This window comes from Megalopta genalis, chromosome 1 (genome assembly GCF_051020955.1).
Source record: "Megalopta genalis isolate 19385.01 chromosome 1, iyMegGena1_principal, whole genome shotgun sequence".
Taxonomy (NCBI): Eukaryota; Metazoa; Arthropoda; class Insecta; order Hymenoptera; family Halictidae; genus Megalopta; species Megalopta genalis.
The window spans coordinates 29,214,294-29,241,115 of NC_135013.1; the positions used below are offsets into that span (position 1 = coordinate 29,214,294).

The 26,822-nt window shown below is 40.3% G+C and overlaps 1 protein-coding gene across 5 annotated transcripts in view; it reads left to right on the top strand.

The window, feature by feature from the left end:
• The window catches only part of rho-6 (serine protease rhomboid 6), a 287,122-nt gene that overhangs the window by 246,472 nt on the left and 13,828 nt on the right, over positions 1-26,822 (top strand). For all 5 annotated transcript variants that reach the window (XM_033473974.2, XM_076525044.1, XM_076525036.1 and 2 more), the window contains one exon: positions 11,823-12,087. In XM_033473974.2, the coding sequence (XP_033329865.2) occupies positions 11,833-12,087 (255 nt within the window). In that variant the 5' untranslated portion in view covers positions 11,823-11,832. The remainder of the gene's footprint in view (positions 1-11,822; positions 12,088-26,822) is intronic.

A 26,822-nucleotide genomic window follows, 5' to 3' on the forward strand; every position in this document is an offset into this window, starting at 1 on the left:
TTTCATCGATCGACGCCGAACGCCGGCTATAACTTCGGATCGTCCCGATATTTTCGCGACGCGAGAAATGCCGCGAGGAACACGCGCGAACGAATCCGCCGATTCTCGAATCGACGCATGCTGAGGATTGTCGAGCGAGGGTTTTATGGCGGGGGGCCATGTGCTTGGGACCCGTGAAACCGGCTAGGGTATGGGCCTGTCACCCGCTCCATGTTGAAGGGAGTTTTCCGGTCGCCCCAAGGCACATGGTCCACACTCTTGGCCATCGGCACTATTGCCCGCCATAAACACTGGACCCCAGGCCCATAGCGCGCCGCGGGTCGCGGAAGACGGCACGTCTTGGGACAACGGGCAATTTGGGAAATGGTTTGCAGATGTCGGGAAGTTCCCGGGCCCATGCGCGGCCTCGAACTCCCGCGCAAAGATGCGGTACTGCCCCTTCTTAGGTCCCAGGCGTTGTCTTTCGGGCTCGTCGCGATTGGGCGGCTTTCCTCAACACCCACCCCCAATTTACTAGGGTAGGGAGGACCGAGGTGTCGTTATGGGCGAACCTCGGTCTACAGATCAGATACCTTTCGAAACTCGCAACTCAACATTCTGGTATCTCCGCCAGAGAGTGTAAATAAATTGTTTTGCCTCACTCACGGTGTAAAGTTTGTTCCTCCTGATAGGGGAGGTGGTCCTTCGAGTATTCACTAGTCGACACAGTACGTGTAAATTTCTCAAAGCTCGAACGATCGCAAGATCGACCGCGAGCAATAACAACGCATCCGACACCCTTTTTTGTCTTTCAATTCGTAAACACCGCCTGCTTTTCGGCAACCGGAGAGAAATCGTTGGGGAACGTGCGAACGATTGGGAAACGGTGAATCGTTGAAAAATGGTGAATCGCGAGGAAGGCGAGGTGATCGAGGAGAAACTGATGGGACACGTTAGGCCGTACGTTGAACGGCGAGTCAGAGCCGACCGACCGACAGAGACTTCGAAATTATTTAGCCGTGTTCGGTCGCGATTTTGATTTGTGGTCGCCGGTCGGACGCGGATCGGGATTTCGGAGTGGCAAGGCCCCGGCGTGACAGAAAGTCGATGGAACGTCGCTGAGAATTAATGAGCCAATCGTGTGTAGCCGTACTTGGTCCGAGCCGCCGGAATAATTAATGACCGCGAATTTGTAGTTCTTCGCCGGCCGGCCGAGGATCGGTCGGGCTTTCGCGACGGTTCTACGGGAAAATTCGCGAAATTTCCGGGACGGCTCGAGGACGCGATCTTCGCGCGCCACGATGAAAATGATGGAGCGACCGTTTGACGGCCGCCTCGATTTCCATCTTTTTGCCGTGGCAAAAAATTAATCTTCCCGCTACAGTATTCGACACCGCAAATTTGATTAAGACCTCGCCGGATATCGGAAGATTTATGGAAGATTTGGCTCACGGTAAATCTCGTTTGCCGCAACGCCCGCGGCAAACGGTCGATCATTGGACAATTTTTTCAGGGAAAAGTGATCGGATCTGTCGATCCTGAACACGTACAACGAAAATATCGATCTAGTTTATGGGATGCGTGCTAATCTCTTTACCGAGAAGATCGAGGCAAATTGTTCATTCAATTTTTTTTTAGCGGAGTTGTTCGATGCGTTTGTTCTAAACACTGTCAATTTGTTGATTCGTAATTGAAGAGTATACAGAATCATTTTTTGGACGATCATACTAATTTCATTTATGGGATATTTATATTACAGGAAATAACGTTCGAGATAAAGAGTTCATTGTTACACTCATTTTGAGGAAAGATAATAGCTCTCGTGAATTTGTTAATTTATATTTAACCCATTACCTATCGCAATTCAAAAATACAAAAAACAAAGTTAAATTCAGGTTATTAGTTTCAACCTGAAGTTTACAATGATTTAAAGCAAAATACCGGGAATATTATATTATAACGCAATATCTTCTCACTATTTTAATGCCTGTATTTTATTTAGAAAATTTTATTTAGAAAAGAAAAGAATTTGAAAAAGTGTTCCAAAATTGGGACATTAGCGGATAATGGGTTAAGGAACATACGGTATTTCCTTGGCATCAAAGCATTGATTTAACCCTTTGCAGTCGTGTGGCGACTCTAAGGCGCCCCTAAAAATTGTTTGAAAATAACGTTAACGTTATCAGATTTTGTTCATATTTATGAAACTCTTAACAGTATAATTGTTGCACGAGTTACAAAATCCTATTTCATATAAAATAGAAACACTATACAAGTCAGAAAAACTATTTTGGATTTCGAGTCAAAATGGCTTCGACTGCAAAAAGTTAATGCAAAGTTGTAATAACTTTATACGTAATACCTAAATAACTCAAAAAATTGTTCTACAACAGGATCACAAGGCATCTGCAATAGCATAAAATCGAAAAATTAATATACAGGGTGTCCCAGGTTTTAATGTTCAAACTTTGTCAGTATATTCTATGGCACAAATTAAGAAAAAACTGTTATGTAAGCATAAGTCATATAGAGCTTCATGAAGAAGTTATAACAAAAATTCGTTCAATATGAAATGAAAGAGAATAGAAACGAAATTCGCACGGTCATAAATTCGATCTTCGATCGATGTCGATCATGTATTGTCAACAACGGTAGACATTTCGAAATGTATTAATAAACACAGCTTACATAAACACACGGCATGTGCTGATCTATTCGAGCCAATGCTCGCAGTAGCAGCAAGTCGATTACTATTCCTATTCTGAATTTTTGTTATAACTTCTTAATAAAGCTCTGCATGACCTATGTTTACAGAACATTTTTTTCTTACTTTCTGCCATAGAATACACTGACAAAGTTTGAACATTAAAACCTGGGACACTCTGTATTGTTTAACACGTTCCGTGCCGAGCTTTTTTTACTCGAATCTTCACACTTTGATATTTTACTAAAACTTGATGTATTACGTGCAATTATTAATTCTCGTACACATAACAACGTAACAAAAACTTATCAACGCCCATTCTTGCGGTGGAAATTGATTCTTCGGTTCTAAATTTCTTGTAAACAATTTGTTCAGTTCACTAAGTAAACATGCAAGCGTGTACCATCGATGGTACACGTGGCACGGAACGTGTTAATAAATCAGATAAATTCGGATGGAAAGAAGGGGAAACTGTCTGGCCGAAACATCAATTCGGTTTCAGAGAGAGAGAGAGAGAGAGAGAGAGAGAGAGAGAGAGAGAGAGAGAGAAAGAGAGAGAGAAAGAGAGAGAGAAAGAGAGAGAGAGAGAGAGAGAGAGTTCAGAGACTACATAACAATCTAGATGAAAGGTGAATTTTGGCCGTAACATAATAGGATTGAAAAGTATCGGAGAGTCAACTTGGTCGCAGCAGTTTCGTTAGCCACTAATTGAAATTACTCGTCGCGGGACTTTTCGGGCCGATAGTCCGGCAGCGAGCGTGTTAACAAGCCCGAGGCCACAATGAAGTCGCGTAAGCAGCCGCAGTGCAGCAATAAGTAAACTTTCCGCGGCGGAATGTCTCAGGTCTGAATGCCGGGGCTGAGAAGGGTGGACGGGGGAGGGTGGATGGGTGGGTTTTCGGGGCCGAACGATAATGGCGAACGTCGCGAGCATGAATCGAGAAGTTTGAAAGTCCGACGCGTACGGCTGCCCTAATGAAGCATTGACGGTGTCCGGCAGAAAGCGTGTACCTGTCCGCGCGTAATTAACGTTACGGCCGTCTGGCTGGCGGCCACGCAAATCAGACGTACGAGGAGCGGCGTAATTAAGGCCTCTCCCAGGCCGCGCGAAGAACAATAAGGGCTGCGCCCGCGCACGGAACACGCGTCGATGACCGCGTCGCGGCCGATGACGAGTAATCGACCTCCGCGACGATGTCGGTCGCGTCTTCTCAACCGTGAACAGTCCCCATTATGCCCTTCTTGCGAAACGGTTCCCAAAGCAGCCCGGAGTCGCCGAGAAATCACAGCGGCTTCGGAACGTCTACGTACACTGAATTTCCGATTCGCCAAGTTGTCGATATTTCAGCTGCTAGAATTTCGTATGAACGAGCCAGACGACGATAAACCTCGACTCATTTCAGAGCCTCGAAGCCTCGAAAATCTCGCGATCCGTTGTTGATTTTTTTTCCTAACGCGCTTTTCCGTAATTTGGCACGTGGAAAACTGAAGCCATAAACGTTCGGGACAATTTTTGTTAAATTAATCTACCTTAGATTTGAAGATGAAAATTTCTCTTCGAGATAAAATTTTCTATAATGCTCTTCTTGCGTTTCCATTATCAATAATAGATTGGTATAGATTTTGACACGCCGTGAACGTTATCGAAAGTCTAAGAAGAAAAATTTAATTCTCGGACTATGGTGAATTTTCAAGTTTAAGAATTTTTTCGTATTAACCGTGAACGATAGACGGATGATTTTTACGCGGAACGATTTTTTAACTTTTCTAAAAATCACTGATGTTTTTTATAATATCGTAAACGCTTAATTTAAATCTAAGTTACTCCTTTTTTCCTCCACGTTGTTCAATTTATTTTGGTAATTAATAATATATAATATAATATTATAATATTGTAATATATAATATAATATAATATATTATAATACATATAATATAATATAATATATTATTATAATATAATAATATAATTAATAATATAATATAATATATTATTATAATATAATAATATAATTAATAATAATACTACAACAATTTTTAGTATAGTTTCCAATTATGTCCTCGATAGTTGATTTCTTCGAGGGAAGATCTTCAATTTCTCTGATCTAAGAGTCGTCGAAAAAAATTGTCTGGAAACCTATGCTCAAGATCATCTTCTCCGCGCCCTTTGATACGCATTCGCATAATCATCACTGGAATTTAAAGTATTTCACGACTCGTCACCGAACAAACGGAACGCAATTTGACAGAGCCGGAAGGAACTGCAAAAATCTTCTTCTGGCAATCTGTTTGGATCCTACTTCGCGATCCTTTGACTGTTCCTTGCAGCCTAGGAATTTCTCCCTGAAAAATGTATCCCGCCACTCTTCAGCATCTGATGCACAGCTCTGATCTCTCTCCCTGCACCGTTACCCACCATTTTTCAAACCGAACAAAGCGACACGAGATCATCATTCTGAATCCGTAAAGAACCATCAGGAATCCGCGCCGGCGACTTCAAACAGATTGAACGAAGTACATTCCTCCCGTTGTCTTCGTGCCAGCGAAGATGAGCGAAGTATGTTGCACCGGTAAAAACTTTACGACCGAAAGAGAACAAAACTTCACACCGGTTTTGCAGATACAATCTTTTCTTTTTATTTCATTCATTCAATGTCGCAACTGCTTAATAACAATTAGGGAATACCTGTGGGAATAACATTTGTAATGTTACATGTAGTGTAATATAGTTAATAGTTCTTAATTTAAATTTCTTTTATTTTCTTAATTTAGACTTCGCTAAACAATTTCGTTTCTTCTAAGTATGACATAACTTTTGCTGTTTGTTTGTTGTTGTCCAAACATTCTTTGATGATATTGAACATTTTTACTTTTCTTCTGATATTGTTGTACACTGGACATTCTATTAGGATGTGCATAACTGTAAGTTCAGCATTACAGTTGTTACAAGTTGGGTAAAATTATCCTTTGGCATTTTTTTCACATATTTATCTTTACGCGATTAATAGACTGCAGATTTTTATGCAACTCCCCATGCTTGCTTTTTTTGCATAATTTGACAGAAAAAGTAATCTGGTTAATGATTAACGATTATAATTCGTTTGTTATTATCAATTGGTTATAATAACTAACGAGTTATAATAGTACCTTATTTATGTTATATAGTTATTTATAATAATTTAATTATAATTTATAGTTTGTAATAACTAATCTATAATATAATCTATAATAACTAATTTATAATAATCTATAATAACTACTCCATAATAATCTATAATAACTACTCCATAATATGTTACAAAATAACTAATTTATAATAATTTATGATAACTAACGAGTCGCAATCGTTGATCATCGATCAGATTACTTTTCGCCCAACTCCGCATCGATTCTATAAAACCTGCATTCCAGTAAAAATAACACAAAAATATTACTAATTGCCGCAACTACAGTGATGTCTCCCTAATCGACGCTCAGATTGTGCACAAAAATGGACAATTTGGGAAGAGAAGATACGATTATTCGTGCCTTGCATCTCGTTTTTATACTTATTGACAATTCGTAATTATAAAAACAAACCGCAAGGCTCCAATAATCGTATCGCCTCTTCCCAAAATGTGGACAATCTGAGCGTCAGTTAGAGAGACATTACTGTACATGCGTTTCCTTGCACTTCAAAAGTTCGCCTACACCGTCGTCACTGTACAAAAAGTTCGATCACGACGATTCGTTTAGCTGCAACGCCGTCGCGTTCCAGAAAAATCTCTAAAATAATTGCCTGTTCCAAACATTTCCGTTTCGCCGGCAACACGCGGACGTCCCGCCGATCTGCGAGGCGACAATCTCCGGGAGATTGGCGCCGTTAATTTCGCGAGGACACGCGGCCCGGGGTCCGAGGGACTGCGGATCCTTTCAATTTCCCGACTTCGTTTCACTTTGCACCTGAAAACTTATCGTATCCCACGATATTTCTCGGTTCAGCGTGGGGATTCGACGAGAATCTCGGAAGCCCGGCCCGAGATTTCGTTCGGAATCGATTCGTCCTAGAACGGGCGAGAGTCGTCGCGAGGAGAGAACCAGAGGGGCGAGGAGACAACGGGGGCAGGCAACGAGATCGCGCCGGGTTTCGTTGGTGTCCTCGGTTTCGTGGCGGCACCCCGACCAAGAGAGTGAGAGAGAGAGAGAGAGAGAGAGAGAGAGAGAGAACCGTCCCCGAACTCGACGAGCCCCAATAATTCACAGGCAAATTCTATGGTGGCCCGAAAACACGGGCCGAACAAAGACCGCCTCTGGAACGGACAAAGGGCGCCGGCAGGATTGACCCCGGGGCCGAAAGTTCCTTCTCCGGTGTCCCTTCCACTCTCGCCCCGCCGTCTCTGGCTCCGGAATATCGCGCGTTCTCCTTCTTTTCTCCCGAGGACAAGCCGTCTGTCTCTCGGGCGGCGGCTATCCCGTTTCTGGGTGTCGTTCGCTCCGCGCGCGGACCCGCAATTGCATCCTCCCTGTACTTCGGGCCGCGCGGCTAAATGAGTGCGTTCAACGACCGTCTGTTTGGATTAAAGACTGGCCGACGCTCGCCGCCGAGACTAACGAGCCAACGACAGGACCCTTTGGGGCCTCCCTTTGCATGCGAAAAATACAGACGCGTCGTTGCAGCTCCTGCCAGGCGTCCAACTTTCGGCGATGCGGGCCGACCGAGGCCGGCCCGTCGCCCGCCGCCGGACGGTTCGGCCGGCGAAAGAAGTTTCTCATCGAGTTCGAAACACTTGCGGGACTAACGAGGGAAGAGCGCCCATTAAGGGGCACTCCGCTCCGACACTGCGACCTCCGTGAAATTTTATTAACCCTCTTAATACCGTGACGGTGTCATTTTTGACTCGGCGTCGGGCTCTTCCGAGCGGTGTCTGTCGCAAGCCGGCTAGAAGTATCGATGCGGGTCGGAGATGACCACGGCACCGTACATCCTGGTAGAGTAATGTCCACTAAATTGGATAATTTGGGAAGAGGAGATAGGATTATCCGAACCTTGCTGCTCGTTTTTATAATTGTGGACAATTTATAACTATAAAAATAAACCGCAAAGCTCGAAGAATCGTACCTCTTCTTCCCTTATTGTCCATTTTTGTGGTCAATCTGAGCGTCAGTTAGGGAGACATTACTGTATTCTGATTTTGAACAAGTGTTTTTGTAACATTTGCCGTAAGTAACATATAAATTGAGTAAATAACTCATAAGTGTATCTTTACGACACGAATAATCGTAACGCTAGATTCACGGAGCCCCAAAAACAGCTGTTTTATATTAGTTTATAAAAGTAGCAATAAGACATTTACAGTAATGTCTCCCTTACTGACGCTCAGATTGTTCACTGAAATGTATAATTTGGGAAGAGGAGATACGATTATCCGAGCTTTGCTGCTCGTTTTTATAATCGTGGACAATTTATAACTATAAAAATAAACCGCAAGGCTCGAAGAATCGTATCTCTTCTTCCCTTATTGTCCATTTTTGTGGTCAATCTGGGCGTCAATTAGAGAGACATTACTGTACTCGGAGGATCAATAAACCGCGGATCTTTGTGCAAAATACAAATTTTCTACGTTTGAAAATCCTTTCTTCGTGCAGTAATTTTAGCGACTTGTAGCTAACGTTTCGATGTTCTTTTTTTCATTAATCTTTATCTTGTTTCAAATTGCAGCTATTCATTTTTGCCATAAGCGCATCAAATCCGCAGTTATCATCGTTTAGCTTGTCGGCGTCATTTATTAGAGAAAAAGTAAAATTTATATTCATCGAACATCCTTTCGCTATGTTAATCATTGAAGTCCTTTGAAGCGATAGCAGAGGATATTATCGCAGCCGATATTCGAACGATTTTTTAAAACAGAAAACACATTTATAAAATGAAGAAGATTCGTTGAGAAGGTTCCCCGGTCACTCTTGTCCTTCGGCAGAATTAACTATACTTAACGTCGGCAGCGTACCATACAGAAAGAAGCTTATTACTTTGAATGGGATAGCAATTCGCATAATCAATGAGCCGAAGAAATCCTCGAGGAGAGTCCATTGTTTTCTTCTGGACATTAAAAGTGAGGCTCTCGACGAGACAATGAATCCCGGCTGCTCGAATAACGAATAAATGGAAACGATCGTAATCGATGTTCGTCGTATCATTATGTCAATTCTGCGACGTGAACGATTATATCTCCAAATGCACCGGAAAAATTACGTTCCGTTAGAGTGCAATTCTGACCTGCATCAGCGTCTCGATCATCGTTGAGGTATGAAATTCGAGTTGTTCTGTCCTTTGGAAAATTAGGATAAAATTTTAATCTCTTGTCATCGATATTTAAGCATTCGAGTAAATTTAGGCGCGCGATGAGCATCGGTTTTCTTTCCCTTCGAAGAAATTATTGCACTCGAAAGAAAATGGCACATCAAAGGGTTAAACAGGAGGAACCTTTCACGTAGCAAAGACATCTTTAACGTTCTTTGCTTCTCATAGAATAACATGTAGAAATGAGGATATGTTTCAAGATTCAGTCAATTTATTCAGTTAATCAGAGAATGTGTTTAACGCTAGAACTAAAAATTAAATTGAATTGAATTGAATTGAATCGAATTGAACTGAATTGAATTGACTGAATTGAACTGAACTGAATTGAACTGAACTGAATTGAGAATTGAATTGAACTGAATTGAATTGAATTGAACTGAATTAAACTGAATCGAATTGAATTGAATTGAATCGAATTAAATTGAATTAAATTGAATTAAATTGAATTAAATTGAATTAAATTGAACTGAATTGAACTGAACTGAACTGAACTGAATTGAATTGAATTGAATTAAACTGAATTGAATTGAAATGAAATGAACTGAATTGAACTGAACTGAATTGAATTGAACTGAATTGAATTGAATTGAATCGAATCGAATCGAATCGAATCAAATTAGATTAAATTAAATTAAACGAGTATAAGAAATGCGAAACAAGTTCTTTCGACCCCCGTTGGTAGTTCTAGTATAAAAAATCACTGCGATTTGTCACATCTCGGCCACCGGTGTATCCAGCTTTTTCAGTAAAAACGAGCAGCCGTGCCACGAAGCAGAACAGAAAGTTCGCATCGAAGAGAGCGCACTTCTAAGCACAAATATGCATTAGCTTTCTGATCATAGAGAAGAGAGGTCTCGCGAGCGAACTGCGGAGCAAGAACCCTGTCGGCAGCATTTGAAGTGAGTTTGCCGCGCCGCTCGTTGACAACAAGCAGAACGGTGCAGAAATAATTCACAGAGGGAAGCTCCGTGAGCACGGAGAACGATCCGCGTGACTGCGTGCTGATTCGGGCCGCGTCCTCGTCCGTTCGCGAGACCCGGCTTTGTCAAGGATCCTCGAATTTATTGAAGGCGCGGGTTCGTTCGGCAACTGTGGAACGGCCGTGTTCCGCGCGACGGGGCCCGTGTACTTTCGACCGCATGCAAATTAATGTCTACCCGGGGCCGCGGCGGGCAGTAAAGTGCGGCCAAAGTGAGTTTAGGGAGCCATACGTGCGTAACAGCCCGCCGGATCCTCTTCGCGGTAATTATGGATTCCGCTCCTTTGCTCGCCGCGCGAGTCGCCGTCCTCCTTTTTCGGCCCGTTCGTTTCGGTCGCTAAAGAGGGCCGTTTAATTAATATTCCGCCCCCGCGAACGTCGTTTCCTTCTTCCCGTGGCTCGTTTCCCTTCTTCTTTCCCGCCGTAGCCCGACCACGCGAACCCACCCGTTCGCTTCTCCCGTAGATCCCGCTTTTTATGGGTTTTTCCTCTTTTTCATGCGGCCGCCACCGGGAAGCGTTTTACGGTAATCCGCGGCGACGCTCGCTGGAGGAAACGGCTGATCGCGTTACGGTCTATGAATCAAGGATCCTGCGTGCTCTTCCGCGTGATTTCGTCGGTAACGGATGTTTACGCGGATTTATATGTTTATGCGCGGAATTGGACGGCCGAGAATTCGATCTCCGAGGGCCGCGGCGCGTCGACGGGGTCGCCGATCTCTGCGAAATTTTATTAATACTTGCGCCAGAGCTATAGCATTGCGAATTTACGATCGGTGAAATGTAGATATATAAATTACGTAATATCGTGATGTGAACGTAACGTTCTCGGAGTCAAACAATTTCCCCCCATTTTCACGGGTTAATAAATGTTTTACTTTACGGTTAATCGGATTGCAATTGTACATTTATGAATCGATCGATCGATGAGTCTATTCATTTTATTTTTAACTGCGAGGCAATTGATTATGTTTAATTATATCAAGAATTTTATTGTAGGCTATGACTACGTTTATTCGATAGATTATTTATTCAATAAAATTATTATTTAGCTCAGGTGTTAGAATAAAACTCGTTAAAAATCGGAGTAAATATATTATTGTCCTAAAATTATTGTATTTCCGGGAACTGGGGGATTCGTGAGGTCATTTGAAGTAACTTTTTCCTTAGCGAAAATGCAATCCGCAGCTTCGTTTACGAGTTATTCACGAAAAACAGTGACCAATGAGAGGCGAGATCAGCTGGCGCGTGGCAGCCGAGCCAATGAACGGAACTGGGCTTCGTGCGCTCGTTGATTCGCGTTAGCCGAGCTCGCGTCTCATTGGTCAGTGTTTTTCGTTAATAACTCGTTAACGATGCCTCGGAGAACAATTTCGTAAAGGAGAAAGTTACTTCAAATGATCTCAGGAACCCCACATTTCTCGGAAATACTATAATTTTGGGACTCCCAATATATATGTTAATGTCAAGTGAGTGAGTAAATATTAGTAACAAAATTGTTAATTTTATAAAATAAAACCGTCTTTTCGATCCAATGTTTTAACAGCGACTCTTACTCTGTGTTCGACGAGTATACTCGTCGTCGCATGATTCTCGCGACACATATACAGATGCGACACATATACACATATATAGATGCGCGCTCTGAAATAGCGGCACCGCAGCTAGCTGGTTAAACGAAAAGAAATGAGAAAATCAAGTAGAAATTCGTCGAGGACGCTTGAATCCCGACAAATTACTTTACAATCTCGAAACGAGCACTCGAAGGACTAACGAGGACACTGTTCAATGTATATATATATATTTTTCTGTTTTCCATCGCAGGTAGGCCAAGATGGACGTCAAAGTAGCTCTCCTGGAGAACTCTCCGACACTCTCGACGATCTCGTCGGACTGCACGGACGCGACGTACTCCGGCCCCGGCTCGCCTTACTCCCCGGAATCGCCGATCATCGCCACGTCCTCGTATAAAAAGGCGGAGGATGACGAGGTCACGCCCCGACCAACACCCAGGCACCCACCGCCGCCCAGGAAGCCGAACTTCCGGATACGACCGCCCTATCTGATGATCTGCATCAGCATCGTCGAGGTGAGTCCATTCAGCAAAAACTATTCCGGAATGATCGTTTACACAGAAGTTATTCGTTCGAGCGTCAAAACTGGCACGGACTTTCCTTTGCAATTCTGCTTTGTTGGAATTTCCGTCCGGTCTCTTCGAAAGGAAGATACAAACATTGAAAAGTACAATATTCGCTTGGCGAACCTTTTATCTTGATATTAAAATCTTATATGTGGGATTTATTGAGAATATTTTGTCAAAATTTATATACGATACCTTGCAAAAATTTATATAGAAAACGTTGCAATATATTACCCACGAGAATATTGCTCGCGAAGATGTTTCAACATTTTTTGAAAAGAGCAGCATTCGCTTGGCGAACCTTTTATCTTGGTATTAAAATCTTATATGTGGGATTTATTGAGAATATTTTGTCAAAATTTATATACGATACCTTGCAAAAATTTATATAGAAAACGTTGCAATATATTACTCACGAGAATATTGCTCGCGAAGATGTTTCAACATTTTTTTAACATGGAATAACCATTTTAGAATTGGATGAAATGACTTCGATTTTTCTTTTAAATATTGGAGAAACTGTCTGAACAATTTTTTCCCAAAAATTAAAACTAGTTGGAACGGCGAAACAAATAACAAACTCGTGTCTTTTTACATACAAAAAGGATAGACAGTAGGGAAAAAATGTGTCGATTGCACAATAAAAATCTCAGCACAGGAAACGTCATTTTGTCTGATTTTTTTTCGGTTACATTTGCAACGATTAATTTCCTAAAATTGTTTCAAATTGAGCTATCCACAGACAATCTACTTCCAGTGAACGCGAAAACCGTAGTTCTAAAACTAACTCTGCTTAAACAATTTTAAATTAAACATATATGCAATGACCAGATTCTTAAAAAATCGTGACTTTCAACGTACAGTAAATTTTCCCTAATCGACGCTCAGCTTGGCAACAAAAGTGAACAATTTAGAAAGAGAAGGTACGCTTTTATAATTGTTAACAATCGGCGACTCTAAAAATAATCTGCGAGGCTCGAATAATCGCGCCTCCTCTCCCCAAATTGTCCACTTTTGTGCACAATTTGTGCGCGCACTAGGTAGAATTCACTGTACCGAGATGTATCAAGATAATTCGTCTAATTCGCATCTCCCGAGTCCAATTCACTCCGCCAATCACAGAAACCAAGCACTCGTAATCAGCGAGCCGGGCCGGGCCGGGCCGAGGCGAGCTCGAAGAAGGATCTCTGTCGAAGAAATTCGAGCGCATCGGAAAAACAGCGATCACCGCCGGGGAAGATTTTCCATTATCCGAGATAATACGCCGGCGATCCGTCTTTATTCGGCTCGGCCTGTGTTTACTCGAGCCTGTACTCCTCACGGTCAATCAAACTCGAAAGCTCTCGGGGTGCTCTGCGAACGGGTGCTCGACCGATCGAGTGTCTCCCATAAAACAGTGATTTTACCGAGTAGTGTGCATACCTGCCGAAGATAAGGGGGGGGTGTTCCGGAGCGAAGAACCCGAAAGATTTCCCATTAGCCGAGCTAATACGTCGCCAAGGAGGTCGAGGGGGGCGGGGCGGGGCCGATGGGATCCCCTCTCAATTATACGCACGAGTTCACGGGCGAACATCGTGCCGGTATTTCGTGAAACTCGTGCTCCTCGAGGACTCCGAGTCGGCGAATAAAACACCCGAAAGGAAGAAAGGATAAGAAAATAGAACGATGGAAGAGGGAGGGGTGGGAAAGGGGTGGCGCGGCCGATCCGGCCGGGAAGAAGGGGCGAAGACATCCCGAGCCCGGGCCTCGGGCTTGTAGATTCTCCAGGTAGCTCGATAATAATTCCGGCGAAGGTTATTCGAGCGTTTCCGGGAGCCCGTCGCCGCGACGGAACGAGCGCGCCGGATAGAAACGCGCGAAGTTAAAGCCCGCGAAGTTAAACGCGCACCCTTCTTTCCCGCGCGGTCCCGCGCAATAAAACAGAAGTTAACGCCGGTGAGGAGTTAATGAAACGGCGAGATTCAACGGGGGGGGGGGGCGAGAGACCCGGCGCTGGAAAGGGAGAGTCGGGGATAGAGGGTGGGATCGTTACCGTCACCGCGATATCAAATTCTGGTTGGCTCGCGGAGGACGGACTCGACCGAAATTGCTAATCGGCCCGGGGAGTGTTCCCTTAGAGTAATTATAGCAATCCCCCGCGTTCCAATTGCGAGGGTGTTCCCTTTTATCGACCTCAAAATAGGTTATTCGGCCGAGACGAAGGGTTGCACGAGTCGAGGTATTTTCCACCGGAGACATTGTTTTCGGATGATGTTGGTGGAAATGTTAGGTTGCTGGTGATCGAGGAAATTAATTTGTTGGGCACATTTATTGTTCTTTATTTGTCGTTCTTATAGTATATGATCTTTCAGTCATTGTTATAGTATATAATCTTTTAGTATAATCCTTAAGTAATTATTTATTGTGTTATATATAATGCTTTAATGTTTCTTATAGTATATAATCCTTCAGTAATTTTTATGGTATATAATCTTTTAGTAATTCTCATAGTATATAATCTTTTAGTGATTTTTATGGTATATAATGCTTTAATAATTCTTATAGCATATAATTCTTTAGTAATTCTTATACTATATAATCTTTTAGTAATTCTTATAGTATGTAATCTTTTAATATAATTGTTGAGTAATTATTATTATATAAAATGCTTTAATATTTCTTATAGTATACAATCCTTTAGCAAATTCTTATATTATATAATCTTTTAGTAATTCTTATAGTATATAGTCTTTTAGTAATTCTTATATTATATAATCTTTCAGTATAATCCTCGAGTAATTATTATAATATATAATGCTTTAATAATTCCTATAATATATTATATATAATACTTTGATAACACTTATAGTATATAATATTTTAGTAATTCTTATAGTACATCATCTTTTAGTATAATCCTGTGGAGTAATCATTACAATATACAATCCCTTAATAATTTTTATAATATATAATCCTTTAGTAATTTTTATAGCATATAATCTCTTTTAGTAATTTTCATAGTACACAATCCTTGAATAATTGTTATAATATATAACGATTAAATAATTCTTATAATACCTAATAAAAAAAGAAGCTATTCTCAAGTCTTCCCTATATCATCTCATTGTTCTCGCAAGAAACCATTCTCCACCACCTCCACAATCTATATCATTTATTACTTATATTATTCCAACCATTTGGTAAATAAGAACCAAAGAAAACCTTTTAAGCACGTTTTCTCAACCAGCTCAGTTTTCACAAGATCGAAAGAAGCTATGCTCCAGTACATCAAAAAGCAAATTGAAAGTGAAACGACACTGTGTCGAACATTATTCGCTATACGCTATTTCGTGATCCGTAAATGCTAAATCTCGTCGCACCTTGCCAATTGTTCGTCACTGTTCCTCCGATCGCGCTATCGCGCAGCACGTAACAAAACCGTGAAAGAGAATTCTTGAAAATGGAGAATCCATATTTCGAGGTCGCCGATGCAGCGGCTCCCGAAATCCGGGAATCTCATTATCCGTGAAATATTAATTAGAATTCAGATTCGCAGCGGGAGTTCGCCACTGCGATAGGAATTTTCTACTTTGTTCCGCGCAGATGAAGCCATTAAACTTGCAGGAACACATCCGACTAGGCGCATTAAACTCGGTTTAATATCCGAATCCTGGATCGTATAATATTTCGATTTCAATTACTCTAATCTCGGGCCGATAAAGTGTCGACTCGGCGGGATCAGGGTTCCCCCGGGAGGGTAACTTCTTTCTTGCGAGACCCGGGGCTGGGGCACGTTTTCCGAACACGGCTCCTCCGCGTTTTCCATTTCCATTGTTCGCGATCGGCGAAAGGCCGGGAGGAAGCTAATCGTCGAGACTGTACGCCGGTCGTCCAGTTTCGCGCGATGAAACGAACGATAATACTTCCGGACAGTCAGAGAGTGAGAGAGAGAGAGAGAGAGAGGGAAAAAGAGAGAGAGGGTGGGAGGGGTTAATGAAACGCTGAGATAGCGGAAACGGCGATATCCGGTTACGCGGTACCTCTCGCCGAAAAGTCGAGCTCTCGTCCGCGTAATAATCGGCCCGAGGTTCTTCCGTAATATCGCGAGAGATAGGATAACGAACGTGATAAATCAAAAGTAGAGAAGCGGCACCGTAAATATGGCTCGTTAGAGGGCCCGCTAATAAATCACCGGAAAGTTTCCTGCCGCCTGCGAGAATCGGCTCTGATTGCCAGCGTTTTTAGCTGCCCCGGCTTTCGCGGCGAACTTCCAAATGAATCGTATGTTCGGCTTAAACGATGCACAGTGCTATACAGATCGATGCGATTCGCGACAATTTGCTACGAAATTCCCCCGCACCGAGCACTGTCGAAGAGAATTCCTCGATATTAAATCTAACGCGTTAAAAGACGCATGAATTTTAACCATTTTGTATCGCTAAGTCTTCGATGATCTTCGTGCAGATCGTCATTTCATAGTAAAATATGTTACAAAAGTCGGGATAAGATAAATTTCGTTTTTTCATTTATTATAAAACTCATTCTGGTAATAATATAATAAAATTGACATGCACACACAAATTTTTCATTCTAAAATCGATGCTTAAAAATCCTAAAATCGTGCGAATCATCTAAAATCGTGCATTTAAAATCCACGCTCGTTTATAAAAGAATCGTTCAGAAGATTGTTGTTACTAATAATTAGTACTCGATTTATACCGTGACCTATTTTAACTCACAATCCAAGTTAACTCTGATTTAATTAAGTTTGTGTTTCGTGTAATTCTTATAGTTCTGAAGTTTCTAAACACGATCCGGACTTGCTGTGCGCAATACAATCGATTAATTAATTTCGCGAACGTTCCGCGGGTGTATTTTCAATGAACTTGCTAGAGCAAGTTCAAAGATGCGAGGAATTAAGACAGTTATTACACTTTTAGTAGAACAATCCAGCCAGGTATCAGAGTCGAAACTTTAAACGCGTTTTTCTCAAAACTACTTTCCTCTTTAACTGAAAACTCACGCTCCACCCACGGCTAATTAACTTCGAATTTCGCATGCGGGTTCCTAATGAGATTACGCGTTTGTTAACGGAGCCCTCGTTTTAATTCGAATCTCCATTTTTTTTTAGTTCTACAGAAGGAGGCGAATTTTTTCTTAGAGAAGTACGAACTTTTTCTTTGACGCGTGCTACCGTCTTTGAAGTTTTTAAACTATTGAGAAAATTAGTAGACGGCTGGTAATATGGTTGAGAAAAAAATACCTTTAATTTTTCATTTCACATACGATTCGTGCGGTCGTATAAAATGAAAAGATCTGTGACATCCGAATAACAAATTAATTTCGGTTCGAACTTTTCCTGCATTAATATTGTAAAAATTATGTTATAAACAAAAAACTAATTGCATTAATATTGTAAAAATATTAATATAAATTAAACTTTAAAGAACGTAGATCGATCTACACCAATACCAGACGAAAAGTGTTTGTGTGTGGTCGATCGACGAGCTTTCTATCGAAATGGTAACAAAGAAATTCACTTTTTAATGCTTTCCTGTTCAGATTGTTGGACCTATGAACCCTCAAATTAAAGCTGAAAGAACACAGATTAAGGTAGAATCATTGCCAAGTACAAAGCATCGCGTTCTCCTATTCAAAATCACGATCGATCTACCGAAAGTCGCAATTTTTCTATTTCAGGGCTCGCAAAGAAATTGTCTTTTAAATACCTTCCTGTGAAGATTTATTAACCTATGGCCCCTCAAATTGAACCTTAAAAAATGCAGATTGAGCAAAAATTATTGTCAAGTTTATGTCAAACATAACAATCTAATAATTTTTCGAAGACGAAGTACTTTCATACAAAGTATTGCACTTTGACACAATATTTACGTTAATTCATTTACTATCCGTGAAAAGAAAAACCTCCAGAAAAGGACTGACGTTGGCAGAACAACGTCCCTTTAATTAAGTAATAGCAATTAATCTCAATTAAATCGGCCGCCGGCTCACGAACAACGAATCCTGTGTAAATACAGCAATAAAAGAGATAACCACGGAAAATGTTCAGTCTCGTTTCTCTTCGCTCCGGCGACCGGAAGTTCATGACCAAACGAACGATTTCGAGGATCGATTCGATCATCCTTCAATAGTCCACCGTGTCTCCCTTTCTTTTTTCATTAGAAGAAGAGAACGCCGAAGTCGGCGGCGTTTGATCGCGAACTGTCCCGGGTCACTACCCCCGAAAGATCATAATTGCTTTGAAGTTCCGGCGATCGTTACGGGCCTGGCCACTGCGGCGAAGAATGCGTCCAATCTCGAATGGGCGAACTTAAAATTGCGGGAAAATGTAACGGGGATAGTAAAACGACAATGAACGTTCCCGGGGCTAATGAAACGTCGAGATACGCCCGGGAGAACCGCGGCGAAGCGCATCCGTGTGGAGCTGTTGGATCCTCGATCCTTCTATCCCCTCGGTAATCATCGCCGAACGGCGTGCATCTTATCTTATTTAATCGAAACAATTTCGGGGCCCGCAGATTAAAAAATCTCAAAGACGGATGATAAAAAGTTCATCTCCTCGCGATCCTTTCGCTGGAAAATTCGGACCCCTCGACGATCCATCGCGACTTTAAATATGTCGGTGCACTATGGTTAACTCGAGAATAACTTTTGCTTAATCTGTATTTTATAAGCTTCAATTTGAGCGGTCGTAGGTTAATAAATCTCCACAGGAAGGTATTGAAAAGTCTTTGCAAAAATTTCTTTGCGAGCACTGCGATAGAAAAATTGCGACTTTCGGTGGATCGATCGTGATTTTGAATAGGAGAACGCGATGCTTTGTACTTGGCAACGATTCTACCTTAATCTGCGTTCTTTCAGCTTTAATTTGAGGGCTCATAGATCCAACAATCTCAATAGGAAAACACTAACAAGTGAATTTCTTTGTTACCACTTCGGTAGAAAGCTCGTCGATCGATCGATGGCAATTTTAAAAACACACACGCGCACACGAACACTTTTCGCCTGGTATTGGTGTAGTCCGATCTACGTTCTTTAGAGTTTAATTCGACGGTGTGTCGATTGAAAAATCGCCACGGGAGCGCAGTGAAAATTCAATTTCTGTTCCAATCCCCTCTTGTATAGGGTAATAGGGTCTCCGGTCAATTATACTCGTGGTTTTGAATGGATGGACGCAATTTCCATTATTGTTGGTACTTGGTAATGACTGTCGTTTAATGTCGCGAGACTTTAGAAGATTTTAATAGTGTATTCTAACGTTGACGCACGGAAATGAAGTTATAAACATCGGCAATTGACAAGAATTGCATTACTGTTTTCAAGATTACGATCTATTGATGATATTCTTGTTTTTAGAATTCTGTTCTATAATAGAATTATTTTATGTTGAATTTTATGCATTTATAAAGTTTTTAACGCTTTAAAATTCTGTGTATTAAAATGTTGAATAACATTTGATAAGCTCTCTCTTTCGATTATAATCTATTCTCGACTATAATGAATTATCTCGACAGATAAATAAATATTTCTAATGGAGCAAAGAAACTATAAATTAAGGTGAATGAAACAGTCTTCGCAAACTAGTTAAAAAAAAGACAAAAGAGAAGTGTAGCAATCTTTATAAATTAACCGATTAAAAAGAAGGGTCGAGCATTTTTTCACAAGTTAGCCGCGAAGAAAAAAGAGTGTAGAATTTTTTTTTAGAAAAATCTGCGCCGTTAGTAATCGCATGTACTACATAAACTTCACCAACAGGTTAACAGTATATATAAAAAAAGAGGACTCGTCGTAATCCAATTATCGGTGCGCACATGTATAAAAAGCGATTCGTCTGATCATCGAAGGGCTATACTACTTACGTTGTCGGCGTACATGAATCCTCGAATTCATGCGTTCGATGGCGTCGCCTGAGCGAAAAAAAGGTCGCTCGATAACGACAGCTGTCCCCCGCTGACAATTATTTGCCTTGACGACAATCGGCATCCGGCTGGAAAAAATTGATGCCTCGTCGATGTTTTGATATCCGCCCCGTCAGGCCTTCGATTGAGGGATGACGCTGGAACACAATAAAAATTTATTTCCGGTTGCTCTGGGAATGACGTGGCAAACTCAAAATAGTAAAACCATTGTGGCTTTAATTTCGTAAGAGATAAAGCTAGCTAGGGATGAACGCGTAATAACGTAAATGTCGATCGACATTTTTACGCTTCTCGATCGTCGGCCGCGGAAGCTTTTCAATCCTTTTTCATGCAGAATTATGGCAATAATACCGCGTCGCGTGGACTGTAAAGAATTTGTGTAATGTATTATATTACAACTTCGTACGATTTACGTACTCAAAGCATTGTGTAACATGAATTAAAAGCATCGAGATATCAAATATAAAGTAATTCATTAGGAATGTAAAGTGTTGTTCTAAAGTAACGATGTAATGTCATCGAAATCAATTATCTCATCTGATCATTGTAATACTAATTACAATTGGGTTATTCAGATAATTTTACGTTTTTTATTTTTTCGCATAAGAATGACAATTGAAAGAAACTTGTGTAAGCAGCAGTTAATGAAGAAACTCATCCGGACAGCGTGTCGTCCAACGTTAAACATGCGAAACTCTTGCCAAAATATGATTGATTACGAGGAACCGGTGGATGGTGGTAGTTATTCAAATATAAAGTAATTCACTAGGAATGTAAAATGTTGTTCTAAAGTAATAGTATAGTATCATCGAAATCAATTATTATCTGATCTCTCTCTCTCTCTCTCTCTCTCTCTCTCTCTCTCTCTCTCATTGTATATTACTAATTACAATTGGGTTATTCAGATAATTTTACGTTTTTTATTTTTTCGCATAAGAATAACAATTGGAAGAAACTTGTGTAAGCAGCAGTTAATCAAGAAATAAAAACTCATCGGGACAACGTGTTGTCCAACGTTAACACGCGAAACTCTTGCCAAAATATGATTGATCACGAGGAACCAGTGGATGGTGGTAGTTATTCAAATATAAAGTAATTCACTAGGAATGTAAAATGTTGTTCTAAAGTAATAGTACAGTATCATCGAAATCAATTATTATCTGATCATTGTATATTACTAATTACAATTGGGTTATTCAGATAATTTTACATTTTTTATTTTTTCGCATAAGAATGACAATTGGAAGAAACTTGTGTAAGCAGCAGTTAATGAAGAAACTCATCGGGACAGCGTGTTGTCCAACGTTAACACGCGAAACTCTTGCCAAAATATGATTGATCACGGGGAACCGGTGGATGGTGGTAGTTTGGATACAGGTGCGATCTAAATATCAGGATAGTCACGGGTGATCGATCGGTTGAATAAATCAAAGATCAATGGGAGGAAGAATCAGGCCAGTGCTTCTGTTCGGGGCGCGATGCGAAAGGGGACGAGCGAAACAAAAGCAGTCGAGGGGGAGGGGGAGGATGGGAGGGTGGCCGTGTGGGTGGGCGGAACGGGCGGGCCGGGCGAACCGCCGCGAGTGCAATATGAAAATTCTTTATTGCCGGTGGTGGCCTGAATTTTCGAGGGTACCGACGTTTTCCAAGATGGCAAACATAAAAGCGCATTAAGCACGGCCGAGAGACTGAAACCTCGCTAGGGTCGTAAAAGCAGTGACGTAAAAATGGATGGCCACGAGAAGCCGCCCCGCGGCCCAAAAGTGCCCTGTATCCGTGGCCGACGGATGATTTACCGGGGAAAATGTCGGCGCGGCCGAGAGCGCGAACATCGCGGCCATCGTAAAAAGAGGGTATCAGAAAAAGATTGCGCCGAGAGATACGGGAATTCGCGCGGCTCCTATCACCGCCGGCGGCCCCGTCGCACCTACGCGCCCCCCTGCTAACGAATACAGCCGCGCTCGCGACTATGGTCCTCGTTCTTGGGCATGATCGACACTCGGTATATTTGCCATCCAAACGACGTACTTGTTGAGCCTCGCGATTCCCCATTTCCCATGATGCTTAATTAGCGCCCGACGTAATTATATGTACGTAGGAGGCGCCTTTGAATTTTCTACGTTTGCACGGGGCGCGGGGCGAAATTCTCGTCCCTGTATCTCTCTCTCTCTCTCTCTCTCTCTCTCTCTCTCTCTCTCTCTGTATTTATATTTAGCTGATTCGGAAATAAGGACGCTTCAATTTAACGTCCTACATGTGGCGCGCAGTTTGAAGGTTAAAAAATGTCATCGATTTGAATCGTATTTTATTGGATCAAATGAAAATCGCAAAGCAAAAGTATGTGACATCGATTACGTCTTCGACGTTCTTGCCCCTTAATGAAATCAGGAAATTATAACGAGTCGGCGTAGAAATTGAATTTTTATGAATTTCACCGATGGGTGACGCGGCAGTCAAATTGTTGATAGTGTAATTGTGTGATACACTTCTTTAAATATACAGTTTTATTATTACAGTTTCATTATATTTTAAGTATATTATTTATTACTATTGATTGTATTTAATTATATTATTTATTATTGATTATATTTGATCATATTATTTATTACTATTGAGTATATTTAATTATATTATTTATTATTGATTATATTTGATCTTATTATTTATTACTATTGAGTATATTTAATTATATTATTTTTATTACTGATTATATTTAATTATATTATTTATTATTATTGATTATATTTAATTATATTACTTGTTATTACTAATTATATATAATTATATTATTAATTACATTTAGATTATATTAATAATTACAGTTTAATGATACAGTGTTAGATACATTTCTTGAAAAAACTGCGCCGAATCGACTCTTCTTATCCAAATTTTCGCGTCAGACACGTGTTACGAATTGCATCGGCGCGTGCAAACGCAACAGAAACGCGCCAATCTTGCGTGGCTGGCGCGCGGTTCGCTGGAACATTCTCCGGAACCGCCATCTAAAACCTTTTAAAACCACTAGAGGAGTCCGGGAACGCATTAGCGGGACCGCAAGGTCTCCGCTTTCAATTACGAAAGCCCGCGACGAACAATTTAACTCGATCCACGGCGAAAATTTGATATCTGTAACAGAATTTTATCATCGATCAATTACGTAGGAAAATTCGATACCGGCTCGCGAACTAACCGGTAGTGCTTCGAGTTTAATTGGCCCGATCAGACTTCATGAATATCGATCCCGGTAATTCGCCGCTGGTAACAGGACGAGCCAAGAATTCGCGCAACCGATTATACCCGGCCGCGTTTCTTCGCGGAAGCTGATCCGAACGATCGCGATCGTTCCGAGCGGTTTGTCGCGGATTGTTCGATTAGAATCGCGCGGTTGCGCGTGCTCGAGCGTTTCGCGACGCTCTGTAACTTCTGAGCTGCGAGAGACAGCGGAACGGATTTCCAGCGATTATTGCTACCGAAGACAGTGACTTTCTGATGGTATAAAATTATCGGGAAGATAGAATGTATCTCGATTCAATTTCCGCTTCGGACGATTCAATTAGAAACGATTCATTTTTTTCGCCGAGATCCGCAGTCTATTGTCTCCGTTTAACAGTTTTACATGTACAGTTTTACATTTACAGTTTTGCATATTTATAACCCTTTTGGGTTCGTCACGTTTTTTATATAATATTATAATAATATAATATTATATTATATTATTATTATATTATATATATTATATTATTATATTAATATTATATTATATATTATATTATATTATACTATTATTATATTATATATATTACATTATTATATTAATATTATATTATATAATATTATTATTATTATATTAATATTATATTATATATATTATATTATTATATTAATATTATATTATATTATATTATATTATATTATATTATATTATATTATATTATATTATATTATATTATATTATATTATATTATATTATATTATATTATAATATAATATATAATATTATAATTCAATAAAATTTGTTGCTACAGCGTGGGACTGGAATAGTCCCATCGTGCCGCATGGGTGCCAATATCGCAATACTTCGAGGTGATTCGAAGAAATGGGACATTTTTAATCCCGCCGTGCCCCGAAGAGTTAAACAAATTACCACCTTGAACAATGTTCCGATCAGCGTCGCGTCGTTCGCACGTTTCGACAATGGCATTTTTTAAATAACAGTTCTCCACCGCGCGAACGAACGGATCGCGGGATCACGCGTCTTTTTTAACCGCAGCCGTCCGATCGCCATTCATATTGATGATCGGGTGTTTCAAGTTTCAAGGCCGACAATGGTGTCGCGCCGGTTTATCCACCGTTTAAATACGCGGTCATGATTAATTACCATTCCATCGGCCGGACTACCGAGATAGAATTAATTATTCGCCGAATAACCGGGCTCGCGTGTGTCCATGTTTTTGCTCTTCCGATCGTGTGACGAATACCGGGAACCGATCCGATTCTGATCGCCGAATTTTAATGGGGGATGACTGTCGAAAATCCCGCGCCGCGTAAATAATTGTCTATTCGGTAATTCCATTCATCCCTCCCCCTGCCCCTCAGGCCCGATCAAATAGCGCGCGCATGGATTTTTCGTGTCGCGCTAGCGCACGACGCGACGTTCAATTGCGAGCCAAATTGCGCGTTCGACGAGAAGGGATTGTCTGATATTCTGCGATATTTCGATCGGCGGAGGGTTATCGTTCGTTCTAATTGCCTGCGCGCTGATTTTTTATTGTGCAATCGCTCGAACGAACTATTTTCCTGATGATCCGCGTAAACGATGAAACGTCGAAAGGCAAACGCAATTGTGTTACTCCGTTTATTTCCCTTTCCGGCCGAACGTCTGACGGATACGCTTTTCTCTTCCAATCGAGCCGGAACCGTGTAATCTGGCATTCTAATACAATTTTTAATATGTCCAGCGGCTGGTACAATTTTTTTTTTAATGTCCATTAGTATTCGTTCATTGTTTTTTTTTCTTTCTTTAATCCCTTGCCATACTTCGACGAGTCTGACACGTGATGGAGATTTTTAGTAATGACCTGTATAAACATTTACGTAAATGTAGACACGCGATAAATATAAATTATTATTATATTTATTATTATATATATGTATATTATTTTATATAATATAATATTTTATATTATATTATATTATTTTATATTATATATATGTATATATTTTCTTCGTAGTTACGACGATCAAAAGTTTTTCGATTGCAATAATTTCGCGCGAAGAAGAATATATTAATAATATATATTAATATATTAATAATAATAATAATAATAATATAATTATATATTATTATAATATATATGATAAGTTTTTCGATTGCAATAATTTCGCGCGAAGAAGAATATATTAATAATATATATTAATATATTAATAATAATAATAATAATATAATTATAATTATTATATTATAATAATATATAATTATATTATTATTATTATTATTATTAATATATTAATATATATTATTAATATATTCTTCTTCGCGCGAAATTATTGCAATCGAAAAACTTTTGATCGTCGTAACTACGAAGAAAATGATACGACAAGGTGTTAACTACGAAATGATGGAGTTATAGATAGATCATCGCGCGTTTATGGCATCGGCAGTGTATGTAATAGGATAGATAGATTGATCGTAGATTGATACGACACAAACAACAATGTACATAGTACAATACAATACGATTAATGGAGTGCGATTAATAGAATACGAACGAGAACGTGCAAATTACAGTGCAATTAATAGAGTACAATTGACAGAATGCAAATGACAATGTACATAATAGAATAGAATTAATAGACCATCGTACAATTAATGGAATATATTACACAATTAATGGAATGTACGTAATAGGATACAATCAACTAGTTCTAACGGCAGTTTGATTATCCTTTTACAATCAGTACCCTTTTAGGTGACAAAGGAGAATTCTCTTCACACCGAATTTTTGTAAAATGACGTACGAAAGTTAGTATTTGCAGACAGATTCATAGTCAGAGATTTCATCCTTCATCTCTAAATTCGATGCATTTCATTTTATTTTATTTCGTTGGAAAGTTTCTATTGTATTTTGTTGAACATTACACTTTACACAATATATACAATTTATGCAATATATACACAATTTATGCAATATATACAATTTATGCAGTTCATACGATTTATGCAATTTACACGATTTATGCAGTTTACACGATTTATGCAATTTATACGATTTATGCAATTTATACGGTTTATGCAACGCTTCAAACGTGCTAGCTTAACAACCAATATCAATCGCGATCTATCAAGCGAACGAGACCGTGTCAACACTGGAACTACCAAGCCCTAAACGTGACTAATGTTTCCTAACAATAACAAGATTGAATTTATCCAAACTTCCCACAATTTTTATTGCAACGTACGCTCGAATGACGAAGCTCGTATACAAATTTCTGGCGAAAACATTTTCACGGTATCGAAGATCGCGAAAGAAACGATCAGAAATCAGTCGTTCCGACTCGTTCAGCAGTTCCAGTGTTTTAACCCTTTGCACTCGAAGCCATTCTAACTCTAAATCCAAGATGACCGTTTCTGACCTATTTCCATTTGATACGACTCGGTGCAGTCTGTGCGTATAAAATCGAGTCTTGCAACTTATAAAAACTGTTACCCTTTCATCGGTCTCTTAACACGTTCCCTGCCGCGTGGGGCGTATACGCCCCACGCTG